The 15,668-nt window shown below is 45.0% G+C and overlaps 1 protein-coding gene across 1 annotated transcript in view; it reads right to left on the reverse strand.

The window, feature by feature from the left end:
- Positions 1-15,668, reverse strand: part of LOC142001585 (disintegrin and metalloproteinase domain-containing protein 9-like) — a 93,782-nt gene that overhangs the window by 67,155 nt on the left and 10,959 nt on the right. The window contains exons 5-9 of the mRNA XM_074976982.1: positions 10,038-10,114; positions 9,295-9,502; positions 8,178-8,249; positions 3,986-4,057; positions 703-872 (exon numbers count right to left, since the gene is read on the reverse strand). Coding sequence (XP_074833083.1) covers positions 703-872; positions 3,986-4,057; positions 8,178-8,249; positions 9,295-9,502; positions 10,038-10,114 — 599 coding nt within the window. The remainder of the gene's footprint in view (positions 1-702; positions 873-3,985; positions 4,058-8,177; positions 8,250-9,294; positions 9,503-10,037; positions 10,115-15,668) is intronic.

The raw sequence follows: 15,668 nt of genomic DNA on the forward strand, positions 1-15,668 counted from the left end.
GACAGACAATATGGACTCAAAATAAGGCACATATTTTAACAGTGAGGGTAGTTAACCATTGGATCATTGTACCAAATTTTGTGCAAGTGTTTCTGTGGGAGGGGGGAGGTGTTCTTAAAAGATATGCTCTAGTTTGTACAGGAATAAATTCAAGCAAGTCCTATGATTGTGTTATACCTGTTAGACAAGGTAATCAAATAGTCATGTCTGGATTTACTATCTTTCAGTGTTTGCACAGTTCCTAGTACACTTGAGTCCTGGTTCCTGAACAGTGAATAAAGCAGAGCACCCTAATACAGAAACCTGAGCAAATCTACCCCTAAGATTAACTCTGCTACTAGACAACTATCTAGAATCTGAGCAGAGTTTCTCATTTGCTGTGCCCTGTGGGGGTCAGGAGGTCTGGAAGCCATCTTTGCTTTTGTACTGGAAGTAAAATGAATTTAGGATTTTCTCAGGCCAATAAGGATTATCAAACTGCTTATGCCTCTTATGCTATAGAACCCAAAAGGAAACCCAATACTGCAGTCACCACCTGGGCTATACAGGAGAATAATGAAAGCATTTTCAGGGAGGTAGGACTACTCTGTCTAGTTTTCAAACAAAATCTTCAAAATATCTTTAAGGTATAAATTTAATATTGACAATAATAAGTATAAAGAACAGTATTATATTTTAAAAGATTAAAATTAATTATCTTACAAAAGTAATTGTGAATGGTCAAAACGTATGCGACCCATAAGGAACTTTTCAACGTAGGCTGCAAAATATACAAGGCTGTCACCAGTACGGTGTGTAATTGTAACGAGGTTCCTTTCTGTCCAAAGCTCTAAGCCAATCATAACAACATGGAGGCCAAGCGGACGGTACATCTAAAAACAAATATTAAAAAATGTCATTTACATTTACGAGCTGTTATGGTGGGGGCTTGTCCGGGATGAACTGCTAGAGGGTCTCAGAAGCTTGGGATGCACTTCCTCGGATGAGGAAAGTTTGTAACCCTGGAGGCACTGAGACCACTGACAACGGAGAGTGAAGTGTCTGCATCATAGCCTTGGCCAAGAGTCATCTGGATTTTAGCTCATGGGGCAGAACTTGTAGCTTCAGCCCCTAAAGTTGCAGGTTTATTGCCTCCTGCCAACGACCTAGGTTCATTGGCTTTGCAATTGCAAATACTATTAATTACTATTGAAGCTGAAAGAATTGACCAGAAAAAAATGTTAGTTTATTTTGTAAAGTTGTTTGTACTTCATATACATCCAGTTTCTCTGTCCTGTTGATAGTCATTTCTACTTTTTATTTCATGCATTAACATAACATCACCATTCTCATGCACAGCTCTGGGATTCTCATGTGTATCCTGCTTCCTGGAACTGAGAAGGGAGGTTACTCTTAATGACTTATATTACAGAGAACAATCCAACAGTATGTTTGCAGAACACTGAATGAGGCTTGATAGATCTATGATTAACTGTACCAACTGTGATAGACCCAGGCCTGCAGCCAGCTACTGCACCCCATGGGAGGGGAGATATATAGGCAACTGGGTATGTCCTTTTATGTTTCCCAAGGACTAAGGCCCAGGAAGGAGCAGCCTGAAGCACCAGGGTAAGCCAACACCTGGGGCTAATTAAGCAGCTGCAGCCAATCAAGGCCTGTGGAGCCCTTGAAAAAGGCTCCCCCCAGGAAGGAGGGGGAAGAAGATAGAGGACGGACTGGGACTGTGGAGAGAAGGGCTCAAGGGAGGAGAACTGTAGTTATCGGAGGAAGATATTGGGGAAAATGGGGTCTGGTGGAAGTGGTCCAGGAAAGCGGACCGTGGCACTAGGAGGGTCCAGTGAGGGAAGCCCCTCCTACCACAGCTGCCTAGGGTCCCTCGGCCGAAACCCAGGACATGTGAGAGGGAGTGGGTTCCCTCCCAGACCGTCAATGCCTCAGGCCTGCCCTAGCAGGGCAGCAGCTGAGGACCGAGCCTCCTCCCCAAAAGACTGCATTTCTGGATTAGGCAATGATGAGAATGGCCCGGTGATGGCTGTGTTCGAAACTCCTGCAAGAACAGGAAGCAGAGTGAGGGACACATGGACCTCTGAGGCTGCTTTTAAACTGCCACGTAGTGCAGGAACCCACAGGAGAAGCCAGGGGTTGTGTTACATAACACAAAGTTAAGCTTTTTAAAAGGATACTCAAAACTGATATGTAAAACCTAACAGATTTCCAAAGTTCATGCTTCTGGTACAGTATCTTTCAAATACAAAATAACAAATTAAAAGCTGCTTATGATGGTTCTTCTGCTCCTTGTTGATATTTATAGGGTCTTTTTTTCAAGGGAAAAGGGACGGACCTGAACACAATACCAGTAGACCACATAAAGGTTTTGTCTCCCATACATCACCCCAACCACAAAACAAAAGATTTCCCTATTTCCCTCTGCATGTAGCTTAAGAGCAAAGGAACACAGGAGGCAGATGAGCAGAACATGTTCTTGTTTCATCATTACCATCATAATCAACATCATCCAGATGCCTTAACATGCAGGAGATCAGTAGGAACGTAGGGATAGGGCAAGAGACTGCACATCTTGCCAGACATTGAGCATAATGCTGGTTAGAAATGGGAGTCCAGGAGAATACAGTGAAGAATCTTTGGAGGTTTAAAATTTAGAAGACTTTTCATGTGGCCAATGCTTGAAAGTTGGAGCTCCAGATCAGAAACAGGTCAGTGTGGTCCCTCCTCATGTCTAGACACAGCACAGCGGTCCTTATATCTCTTAACTCATGCCAGCAGCAGACTGGGTCACTGCATGATCTGTCCTTTCTTTTGAATCAGCTACCAGGCCAAATTACTTAAAGCCTCCTCACACCTTCCAGAGTAAGAAAAAGTTCAAATAAACCTAATGTCTAGCTGCCTTTGGGGGGAGGGATTGTATGACATAGAGGGTAATTGCAAGTAACATTCCAAATATCACAGCCTGAGCTTTAACTCCGTGGTGTTCATAGACCTAAACTTATGGGCATATACACTTACTGATCTTTACAGGAAAGATGTGGGGTGGGAAGAGCTATCTTCACTTCCATATAGACCCAAAAGAGCTGACTATTAAAAAAGAAAATACTTTCTCCTTCACCTACAGGAGGACAAATTTTGGGGGATATTGCTGATGCCAAATATTTTTCCACACTAAATTCTGGCTTCTGGTAGGAGCTCTTACAAAAGCAGTTTGTGCACATTCCATATACCTTCTGGAAGACTGACATCTCTATATAGCCACCAAATAGGCACATCTACTAAGAATCTCCCATCACAGGTGCAAAGATTCAGGCCTTGGGCCTCTCCACTTACCAGGAGATCAACACTGAAGAGACTGATCTCCTTGGGGGTCAATTTAGCAGGTCTAGTAAGGCTCCATTAAATTGACTGCCAATCATACTGCCGTCAACTCTGGTAATTCCACTGGGTATTGAAGAGTAAGGAAAATAGTCTGGAGAGTTTCTCCCATCAACCTCTATCACGGGGATGATATGGAAATTCAAACTAAGTTATGTCAACTCCAGCTATGCTATTTCTATAACTGGAGTTGCATACCTTAGTTGGACTTTGCCCCAGACTTGTTTCAAGTGGAGAATGCACAGGAATGGGATAATGCAATTTTATTCCTGCGTACCCTCCAGCTGTCAATGACCCTGTAGAGAAATTGTCAGAACTGTCAAAGAGGATATGAAGAAGATGATAAATAGCAAGAGCATGGAAATCAAGCTGCCTTGATTTCTCCCAAAATACAGAATTCCACCTCAAATGATGACAGGCCCTGTTTTCAGTAGGAAAGAAGGTGATAAATTATTTGGACTTCATCCATACCAGAACTGAAACCCTTAATACAGGTGTCCTCTACCGGGGACTAAAAGGGCAACTTATGCCCACTGATTACCCAGTGAAGATGTATGTTAATCACAATTGCGCCCATAACAGATAAGAATAAATAACTCACCTCATTTGTCAAATGGACATACTGAATCATCTTTAATGTCAACAGAGTTTCATTGGAATCTTCAAGGAGATACTAGGAATAAAAATTAAAAAATACCCAAGCTGCTTAGTATCACCACTATGAATTAATTTGGTGACATCTTTAAAAAGCAGCAAACGTTTTTTGGAAAGTCTTTCCAAATTAATTGTGATTCACAAAAAGACACCGTAACTTCACTTCCTTCATTCTTAGTTACTAACATACCCTTTCATTTTCATGTCAATTATATTTTTGTGATTTTGCTCCTATGAAAATATTCCATACATATTTTCACTCTTTAATGTATCTTAAAGGACCCATTATGAAATATTTGTTCTCCATGTTCACCCAAATTTTTCAATCCGTTTTAAAAATGGACTGAACACACTATTCCAGCTATGGTGCAACATTCTGGAGATAGAAGAAATGCCATCTTCTTAGGCCAACTCAATATTGCTCTGTATGAATATCCAGTAACTGCATTTGTTCACCTAGCTACAGCTTTGCACGAGTTGCTCTTGTTCAGTTGGTTGCCCTCCATCACCGCTAAACACTTTTCAGAGCCAATGCTTTCTAATTACAATCTTCAATCCTAAAAATCACATTATTTGCCCCCAAAGAGTAGGTCTGTAGGTCCACAGTGCAGGTTTACCATCTTTACAGGTTTACTACTTTACTTTACTACTTTACATGCGTTTTAGCCCAAATCCCACTATTACACACAAGAAAACTCAAAGCCACATGCTTAAAAGTGCTCTGAGGAAGTGGTTATTCACCCAGAAGTAGTGTCCACAGGGGTGCTCCAATCTAGGGATATGTCTACACAGGACAGTTATTTCAAAATAGAAGCCACTATTTTGGAACAACTATGAGAGCAGCTACACAAGGCAACCACCATTTTGAAATAATGGTTGCCTTATTTTGAAATGTGTAAACCTGATTCCGGCTATGTCTACACTAGCTGCTTCCTTTCGGAAGGGTCATGTTAATTAGCAAGGTCAGAAGACGTAAATGAGGCGCTGCCAGGAATATGCAGTGCTTCATTAGCATAATGCTGGCTGCAGGATTCGAAATTGAAATTGCTGCTTTGGAATCGTGCGCCACCCATGTAGATGGGGAGCCATTCAAAAGGATCCCCCAATCTTTGAAAGCCCCTTATTCCTAGTTAGTTTTAGAAAGAAGGGGCTTTCAAAGACTGGGGAGTCCTTTTAAAAGGCCCCTGTCCACACGGGCAGCTCGCGATTCAAAAGCAGCACTTTCAAATCGCCAAGGCTGCCATTAGGAAGGGGCTAGTGTAGCCGCGGCTTCCATGAGGAATAGCACCTATTTCAAAATAGGGTCTGTGGAGACAGGGAATAGAGCCTATTTCAAAATAAGCGACATTGCATCCAATGGGACTATTTCAAAATAGGCTCTATTCTGTATAGGTGCTCTATTTCAAAATGCATTTTGTGTGTAGCTGTGCTTTTTTGGAATAAACTATTCCTGAATACCTCATCCAGAATAGTTTATTCAGGAATAATGCTGCTGTGCAGACATAGCATAGGTGATTATTGAGTGCTCTCTAAGGTGAAGGGAGTTTCAGAGTTGAGTTCACTGTGAAGGAAAATATAGACAAGCTGAAAACAGTATCAGGGCATAGTTGTGAGTTACAGCACAGTGTTTGGTAATTGTATATATGGATGCCAAAGTAATGGTTTTACAGATTCAAAAATCAGCTTGCTCTGGAGGAAAGTTGAGGAAGTGGGAATGGAACTTGTAGAATAAGTGCACATTTCTGAAGGTGGCTGAATTTTGCAAGACTGGTAATAAGAGCTAATGAAACTTGATGTCCAATTAGAAAGTCTCTGGATAGAGATTACTGACCCTTTTTTTCCACCTGTTAGAAGACAAATAAGCTGTGGATCTTTCTGAAGAGCTCTGTCCTGACTAAAGACAGGGCTAGGACTCTCTTGATGGGAAAGGTAGGTAGCAATGCCTCTTGGTAATTTAGATGTGATTTGTGTAGGAAGAATGGACTGATTGATGGAACTGGAAAGAAACTTAAGGTAACCATTAGGAATAGTAACACTGCATGGTTTCATCATTAAAAATACTGTTAGGGGAGTGTGATAGACCAACTGGCTTCCGTGCCCTAATGGAAGACAGATATATTGGGCTCTCTATAAACAGTTTTTTCTTCCTTGAGAAACCAAGGCAGCACAATCAGGCAGGCAGGTGGGGCCAATTAAAATTTGCCAGAAGCTGCAGGCTAATCAGAGCAGCCCATTGAATGTAAGACCAGCCCCATGCTTTTAAAGGTCTCCCTGCAGGAAAGATGGGAGCCCAAGGCCTGAGAGTGAAGAGGTGAGAGCTGAGGACTGTGAACAAGGCAGAGTGCTGTGGAGGAGCAGGACACACTTGCATCAGGAAAAGGTCAGGAAAGATTGTTTGGGGAAGTGTCATAGGGAAGAAGCTGCCAGGCTGGGAGTAGAGAAAGCCTGTCGGTTGATGATGCCTTAGGGTCCCTGGGCTGGAACCTGGAGTAGTGGGTGCACCTGGAGTTCCCCTCAATCCTCCCCACAGCACCACAGGAACTCCCTCGGAGAGGGGAAACCAGGACTACAGAGGGTTTTCACACCAAAATGTGTACTAGTCTATGATGGGGATGGCTCAGTAGGCTGTGACCCTTGGCTATAGTAAAAGGAAAGAGGCTGTGTGGAGGGTCACAGAGAGCCTCTGAAGCACACACTATCCATCAGAAGCACAGGACCCTTGGGACACAGCCAGAACTTTTCCATAGGAGGTATCCAAGGCCTCTATTGTTCCAACTCATCATACTGACATTAGAACTGTAAAGTACAGTCCTTCTAAATGTACTGTCCTTCTAAATGGAGAATAGAACTTGTAGGTAGAAGTTTGAAGGACAGACTTGTGAGACATTTAAGGTCCCATACTGCAGTAGGATAGTGGAATGCTGGACCATTGCAGGAGGACAAGGAAATGAGACCCCCATGCAAATGTTGTGTGGAGTTTTCCATCACCTGGTGTATTTTTTATGAGGTAGGCATGGAAAGAAGCATATTTAATCAGGGTCTGGTTGGTAAACACACAGCACTGAACCACCACTGAAGGCAGAACATTCGAAGCCTGGCATGTTCTGTAATGCAGGTGGTGGCTGCCACATGTCCCAGTTATTGAATGTAGTCCTTGACTGTGGTTTTGGAGCTGAGTTAAATTGTGTTTGCTCTGTTGGAAAAAGCCACAAACCTGTGCAGAGCAAGGTAGGCTATTCCTGTTATTGAATCAAGATGCACTCCTGTGAATTTACAGTTTTGCAGAGGTTTCAAGGTAGATTTTTGCAGGTACAGTTGTAGGCCCAATTCAAGAAAGAAGTAAATGAACACTTTAATCATTTTTCCTGAGGAGCTGAGCTGTTACCATCAATGACTTTCAAAAAGATTCTCAGGGCAGATGACAGACTGAAGGAAAGTGCACAGTATTGAAAGTGGTCCTGTCCAGAAATGAAACACAGTAATAGTTTGTGAGATAGCTAAGTATCAATGTAGACATTGCTGTTTTGACAGGCAAGGGCTTGGGAGAATCTATCCCCTTACCTTAATGGTGGAATTACCACTACAAGAATCACCATTCTGAATTTCTGTTCCTTTAAACAACTGGTAAGTACCGTCAGGTCTAGGAAGGGCCTTCAACTTCCAATTATTTGGGGTTTTTGTTTTGTGTTGTTTGTTTTTTGGTACCAAGAAGTATCCTGAATAAAACCACTTCTCCCTCTGCTGCATGCAGACTGGTTCTATAACTCTGAAGTGTAAGAGAGTTTATTTCATGAGGAAGAAATCTCTTGTGAGAGAGGCCTCTAAAGAAAGATGGAGAATGGGGATACACTGATGGAAGTGAACTAAAGTGGATGGTATATTCTATGGATAGATGATCTCCAAAACCCACTTGTCCATGGTGGGCATGTAAATTATCTGGATCTGCTGATTTTAAGATATCCAACTTTCAATAATTGAATGGTATATTTATATTTCTGGACAATGACAAATGAGAATGATTTACAGTCCAATGCATAAATCAAACTACAATGTAGTATGTGTCTATATATAATTTTACTAGGCAACAAAAGTGAAGAAGATTCACCACTAAAATACATTTTAAGAATAAAATTACTTACCTTTGCTTTGTCTGCAACAAAATAACATTCTAAATATCTGACAGGTGTGTAGAAACGGTCTAATTCATCTTCCTGGAAGAAAAGAGATTTACAGCTGGGTTATTCAAATTAAACTGAAGTGTTCAATTTCATGGAGAGAAATACACTCCTGAACCACATCCTCCTGTATTATGACATCCTCACAAAGTGAGAAGAATCTGACAGAATCATAATTCTTTGACAGGGTAGAAAGCCATGTGGATGGGGAGAGAGCAGTAAATGTGATATACTTTAACTTTAGTAAGGCTTTTGATACAGTCTCCCACAAGACCTTCTCCTAAACAAAGTAAATAAATCCAAGCAAGTGTAGCTACTGTGTGCATCATTGGTTGACATACCATTCACAGAGAATAGTTATTCGTGGTTCACGACCAGGATGGAAAGATATATTGATTGGAGTCCAGTATTGCTTCAGATTTGAGGGATGTGTATCCCCAGATTTTGATCAAACCGATTGTAATAATGTTGTGCATATTCAACCACCATGATTTAATAAAATAGAACATCACATAATTGAGGGTTAGTTGGAATAAGTTTCTGGAGGCAATGTCAAAATTATTAGTAAGCTTGCAGTTCCTTCTGATCATGATGGGAGAAGCGAATTTACAAATAAATAACGGAAATAACTGGATGGAGATCTTGAACTTGGGCACCTTAGATACAGAAGCTTATTATGACTAGCAAAGTTTACTAGCAATGTTTATTGATAAATAGTTTACTGAAGTTGGGAGAGGTGATCTACTAGCTTGTGACCTAGTATGAGCTTTATGTTTTGTAAAAGTTAGTTATAAAAAGACAAGATAGTAGAATGTGCTTTGGAGCTGTTCTCTGAAGTTATCCTGAGAGAATATTTCTTAAGACCTTATGCTCTGAAGAGAAAAAACAGCCAATTTCTTAGTCATGGTATAGTTGAGGAGAAGGAGGAGAAGGAGGAGGAGGAGAAGTCATTAAAATATCAATTTTTGGGGTCCATTTAAAAGCACCTAGCGGCCTAGATTTAGCCTGCGGTCTGCCTATTGACTACCCCTGTTCTACATGATATCCATTTATTTTATACAAGTCCAGATAAAACACTTACATCTGTTATAACCTCGTCACGCATCTGAACGTTAGATATTTGATGCTCTCTGCCTTCAGGTGCTTGATTTTCAGTCTCTTCATCAGTTACTTCACATCGATCAGGTGGGTCTTCATCAGGTGTCAGCCGATAAATAACATGTTGAAATGTAGAGGATGATTTAACAGGTTCAATTTCATAGTTTAAATCACTAATCTGGAAATGACCCCTGAAAATCGCAGAATTAAAATGTGACTTACAGATTTGGGAAAATTACACACTCTACAAAAATAATAGAACTAATCAAGAAATTTATATCAGAATTATTTATCATGCACAATGCAGTTTTTTACAGAACTTTTACTGAAATTTCATCCTTTGCCTCCTAAAACGAAGGTGCTATTGAGGAAAAAAAATCTGATTTAGAATCAAATAGAAATGTTCTTGGTAACACAGTAACCACAGAAAGGTTAAATTAAGAAGAGCCCTAAATGGCCATCAAGACACAGATCAGTCATGACTGTACTACATATTGTTTTACAATCTATAAACTAAAACATTAAAATTAAAAACTTGAGATTCTAGCACTATGCAGTAAGAACAAATTACCCCTAATAACTTTTTAATATGAAATATGCATTAGGAAAGGCAAAAAGGAAAAGGTGAAACCACTTATTCTGTTATGCTAACTAAGTCTATCTTTATGTTTCCAAAGAAGAAATTAATAATGCTTGCAATCTAGCATACTAAGGAGTCTACATTACCAAAGTCCAGAGCATGTGCTGAGAACTGCAAGAGATTCTGGGATATCTTCCACAAATCCAGAGTAGTAGCAATCATCCTACACAGCCCAAAATATTTTTATTTTCAATCATTAATATAAGTAAAACAGTAACAGGCACTAGTTACACAGCAATTATACAAAATACAATTGCAATATGAAAAAGGAGAGTACACATAACATCCTTTCACTCAGTTGATCTGTTCTCCTGTGTAGTACTCAGATCTGCCGTCTTTGGTGTCCAAAACAAGTTTTGCTGCTTTTTACTCAAGTTAGCAGTGAAGAGATAATGCAGTTGAGACTGGAGCTATTTCTACACAGCAGAGCTATTTCAGGATAACTTGGTATCCCAAAATAGCTACTCCATGTCTTTGAAATAAGCCCATCATTCTGAATTTTTTTCTGAAATTATGGGAGTGCCATTTCGGCATCCCTGTCATCTTCATTACAGGAGGAATAAGGGGTGTTTAAAATAGCCTATTTCAAACTACACTCAAAATAAACCACACAACTTGCACAGTGCAAATTGTGTATCTTTTTTCAAGTTGAGGCTGTTGTGTAGACATAACCTAAGTGAGCATCAAAAAGAGGTTCTCAATATTACACTTTTCACACAATGAATTACTGTCCATGGTTCTGCTACCTCACTGTCAACAACTAGTTGAATACTTATTAACAGAAAAAGAGGCCTACTGGAAATTATGAGACTATTTCTAATATTATTGTGTCCAAGGAAGGTGAAGGAAGAGGGATGCTGCAGACTCACACGCAAACTATCAGCTTCTTGAAGAAGTTTATGAAAGAGTACTGGTTTATAAGAAAATCTGACACCATCTGTGACTAGTATCAGAGGGGTAGCCATGCTTGTCTGTATCAGTAAAAACAAAGTCCCGTGGCACCTTATACACTAACAGAGTATTAGGTTTCATGGACAAAGATACTCTTTCTTAGATGGCATCTGATGAAGTGTGTCTTTACCCACAAAAGCTTATGCTCCAAAAACTCTGTTACTCTATAAGGTGTTGTCACATGATTGTTTTTTTATATTGGGTATGGAGGCCATTGGCCCCAAATATTGTGCCAGGGTAGCCATGTGAGGTGTCTAATGAAAGCTTATGATGCTCAGAATCTATGTATGCTACTTATATGTCTATCATGTGAGATCTGGTGGAAGTATGATAATGGGGCATTAGATATTTAAATCAGTGACTCATTAGCATTTTCAAATGGCTACATTAACATGCCCCTTCCAAAAGGGAGAGGCAATGTAGCCATAGTCACAGATTTTATGCTATGTAGCTGTGCTAGAAGATATTTGAGTGCTAAGCTTCACAATAGGATGTGTGAATTCAACTCCAGCCAGGATAATGGACTGTTAACAAAGGCTCAGATGTCGAATCCACATTTCAGACACTTGGGTCTTGTCAATGGAATGACGCCCTCTGGATTTGCAATAGTGAGAAAGTCACAAAAGTCACAGCTCACAGAGGCACGGATTTTAAGCAAAGTCATCCTGGATTGATTGCTCTAGCTGTGCCCAGATACCCCTTCTTATTACAGTAAAAATCTGACACCATCTGTGACTAGTACCCAGAGGGGTAGCTGTGCTAGTTTGTATCCACAAAAACTAAGAGAAGTCCTGAGACACCTTATAGACTAACAGATTTTCTGCAGCATAAGCTTTCATGGGCAAAGACCCACTTTGTCAGATGCATCTGATGAAATGGGTCTTTGTCAAGAAAAATAAAAGGGCACTTTCCCTTCTGCCAATCACCTGAATCAGACAAATTCCAGAACAATATTAATAAGCCTCTGAGGGCTGCGGGTGGGGTGGGGGCTGTCAGGGAACAAGGGATGGAGCAGGGCTTTCCCGGCCCACAGATGGTGCAGCCATATGGAGAGAGGGACAGCATTTCAGTAATGTGAGCCGGGTGGAGGGGACTTGGCTGTGGCCGGCCCACCCACCCGAACCCACCCCATGGGCCCCCCAGCCCTCCCAAAGGACACTGACCCCCCAAGGGGCACCAACCCACCTCCCACGGGCTGGGCCTCCCATCCTGGGGATGCATCCAGGTGTATCTCATGCAGCTGTCCCTTCCTGGCCTGCAGCATGCAGGCTCCAGGTGCTGTCCAGCAGTGACCGGCCACCGCATCTGTGCAGCCTGCGGTGCTGTCCACTGAGGGCAGGTGCTGGGCATCACTGGTGGGCCATCGTGGCATGTCGCATCCCATGTGGGAGCTGGCCTGTGTGCAGCCCAGGACCACCGGTCCTGTGTGCGGTTGACTAGCCATTGCATCACCCCCACCCTGTGGAGTAGGTGTGTGCCCCTCCCTGTACATACCACAGGGTCCCTCGACAACATCCAAGGATGTCTGGTTCCCTGTCGCCTGGCTGGAGGAGAGGGAGGGGAGGGCAATGGTGAGGTTCCCCTCCCCACTTGACCACTCCGTGGTCCTCTCACCCTCCTGGGTCCCCGTTCCAGGCTGCTCCTCCTTCTCCAGCTGCAGCTCCTCGGCTGAGGTGTCCAGGAATGACAGGGGTGGGGAGCTGTCCTGGGGCTTCAGGATGCCCCGGAGCTCTCGGAAGAAGGGGCATGTGGCTGGATCTGCCCCGGTGCGGTTGGCCTGGTCTCTAGCCCGGGCATAGCGCTGCTGCAGCTCCTTTACCTTGAAGAGTACCTGCTCTGCAGTATGCTTCGGGTGGCCCCTAGTGTGGAGACCCTGCACCAGGCAGGAAAAGGGACTGGCATTGCGCTGCTTCACTTCCCATCTTGTGCAGGACCTCCTCATCCTTCCACAGACCAAGGAAGTCCCACAGCTCCCGCTGTGTCCAGGAGGGGGCCCTTATTTTTTTATCCCACTGGGAGCCCTGTGGGGGCTCGGAGGGGGGACCATGGGGCACGTGTGGGAGGCTGGCTGCTGGCCATGCTGCATCGCTGGAGCGTGGGGCTGGAGCATGTGCAGAGGCTGTTCCTAGCAAGCTCTCAGCTTCCTGCCACGGGTTTCCTGTGTGCATGCAGCTTTAAGGCAGCTGGGGCAGGGACCACAGAACCCTGCTGCTGACAGCTGCAGTGGCCCCACGCTCCAGCTGACCAGCACCATGATAGACCTGTATTTCAAAAAAGCGGACTGCGGATCATCTACACGTGTACTCTATTGATTTAGTATTTCGAAAGGGTCCGCTCTTCCTGATCTGGGATCGGGGTTTGGAGTTCGACGTATGCATCCCATTCTTTTGATTTCCTTTTGAAGGACAGCATGACACGTGTGGACACTCCTCCCGCTCTTTCAAAAAAGGGCCGCTTATTTCTGTGTTTTTGCACATGTAGACACAGCTTCAAAGTAAGATCATGACCCCATTTTGCAGATACTAAAGGTTCAAATTCACTCATGCAGCAACATCCCTTGTCCAGCAGGATGACAGATCTTGCTCGACCAGAGAACACCCACAACACCCCAGCTGGGCAACCCCTGCAGCACAGCCGCTGGGAGCTGGCTGGGTCACAGAGCCCCCTGGCAGTCCCAGATGCAGGGAACCCTGTGTGTCAAGGAGAACCCTAGCATCTCCATGAGTGAGAGCCGGCCAGGTCACAGAGCCCCACTGGCAGCCCCAGCCTCAGGGAACTCTGCTGTATGGGCGTTAGCCCAGCAGCCCAGTGGGGGAGCCCTGCAGGAGTGAGGGCCACACCTCTGAGCAGCTGGACTGATCTCAGGTCCACTCAGGTCCTGAGGATGCCAGATGAGGGAGGTACAAGCTGTACTGTAATAAGTGGACACAACAGACCTATTCTAGTGTATAAAGCACAGGTCATATAAAATAGTAAACGTTGTGTGCACTGTACCTGTCTCAGATTTCTTACCATAACAGGACATTATCTGAGATCAGGTGAGAGTATCTTGAGTTCTTGGGCCCAACTGGGCTCAGAAAAGCAGCAGACTACCTCCAGCATCATGAGTCTCCAAAACATTCTGGCCATGTCTACACGAGAGTTTTGTTAACAAAACTCACCAAGCGTTGACATGGCAAACGTGCTCTGTGGGGAGTTTTCTGACAGAAGCAGGCACATCTGCTGACAGCATGATGCCTTTCTCCTCTGAGGTAAAACACCTCTTTTGACAGTACACCATGAAGACACTCTCAGGCCCCTTCTGTCAACACAGAGGTCCTCCATGGCGCCGGCTTGCTGGAACAGAGAGGTGCCCTCCCTACCACAGGCGCGGCTCTATGGCTGCAGCCTCTGGCCATGCTTAAAGGAGCAGGCAGACCCAGAAGCCCCAGGCAGGAAGATGAAGGCATGGCTCTCGCCCTGCTGCACATGACCAACAGCACACCTTGGCACCCACACCCCGCTGCCATTAAAAATAGCTCAGGCTGCCCAAGACACTCCTGGCTTCTCCTGGTTGATGAGCCTGTCCTGTTGGACCCAAGCGCCAAGCACCGCAATGCCCTAGGCTACCCATGCATCACTGGAGCCCAAGCAGAATGTAGCCACCCTGCACACACCCTTAACTGAGTGTGGGTGAAGATGAAAGAACTGTGCCAGGGCCACATGTGTGCCTGGGACACACCGTGGAGGTCACGGACAGGCTTAGCCAGCTGCCCCTACTACTGGGAGTTCAACCATTTCTTTGGTGGCGACAATGGGACCCCCACAGACTCACTGTGGACCCCAGGAAAGAGGCTCCCCCCATGGAGAGGGTGTCTCTGGTCCCTGGAACCCCACCAGAGCCACCCCACAACCCACCTCCGACCCAAAGTTCAGCCAGGGTATCCTCACCATAGCCCTGGAGTACCACCACCTCAGCCCAGGCGTCTCCCGGCCTCTTTGTGGGACCATCTGGTGAGTACCCCATGGGTTGCATGCCTCCAGGCTAAGTGGGGAGGCAGGTGGGGTGTTCCACAGAGCTAGCCAAGATGGCTCAGGCGGGCATCTACATGGGTGCCCAGCACATGTGCCCATTTCCACAGCAGTGTGTCCCACCCACAGCCAGAAGACAGCCCCTGGGTACAGCTGCCAGCCTGCTGCCAGCCCCATAGGAAGCATGAGGACACCCTGGGTCCCAGTGGTTGCGGGGGGGTAGCCAGCCCCTGCCAAGGCCAGGAGCGGGACACCCACATGGCCAATGACCAGACCCCAGGCAATGCGCAGCACTCTCTCCTGGGACAGTGGTGCAAGACGCACGAGCACTGGGGGCCCTAGGGGGCACTGGGGGACGGAGCTGCACCCAGGCCACCAGCCACCCATGTCAGGACCCCTCTGTGCATGGCCCATTGGTCTTCTGGGGGCAGCAGTAAGGCTGGTCCACATGACACCACACACTTCCCACTCGGCAAGGCCCACCACGCAGGGGGCATGGACGTGTGGACTGGGACAGCTCTATCTCATGACCCTGCTGCTCACAGGGGGTTTGGGGAAGGACCCTGGGGCATGCTGCAGGAAGGATTCACCCTCTTCCCAAACAGCACCCCCATCCTAGAGCTGGCCCAGCTCCCCTGTGAAAACAAGAAGCCCCACAGAGGAACCAGAGCTGGTGGAACCCAGAGCAGTGCCCCAGGAGATAGCTGCGCAGGCCCAGAAGGGACGTTGCCACCTGGAAGAGGACACCTTACGGG

This window comes from Carettochelys insculpta, chromosome 1 (assembly GCF_033958435.1).
Source record: "Carettochelys insculpta isolate YL-2023 chromosome 1, ASM3395843v1, whole genome shotgun sequence".
Classification (NCBI taxonomy): Eukaryota; Metazoa; Chordata; order Testudines; family Carettochelyidae; genus Carettochelys; species Carettochelys insculpta.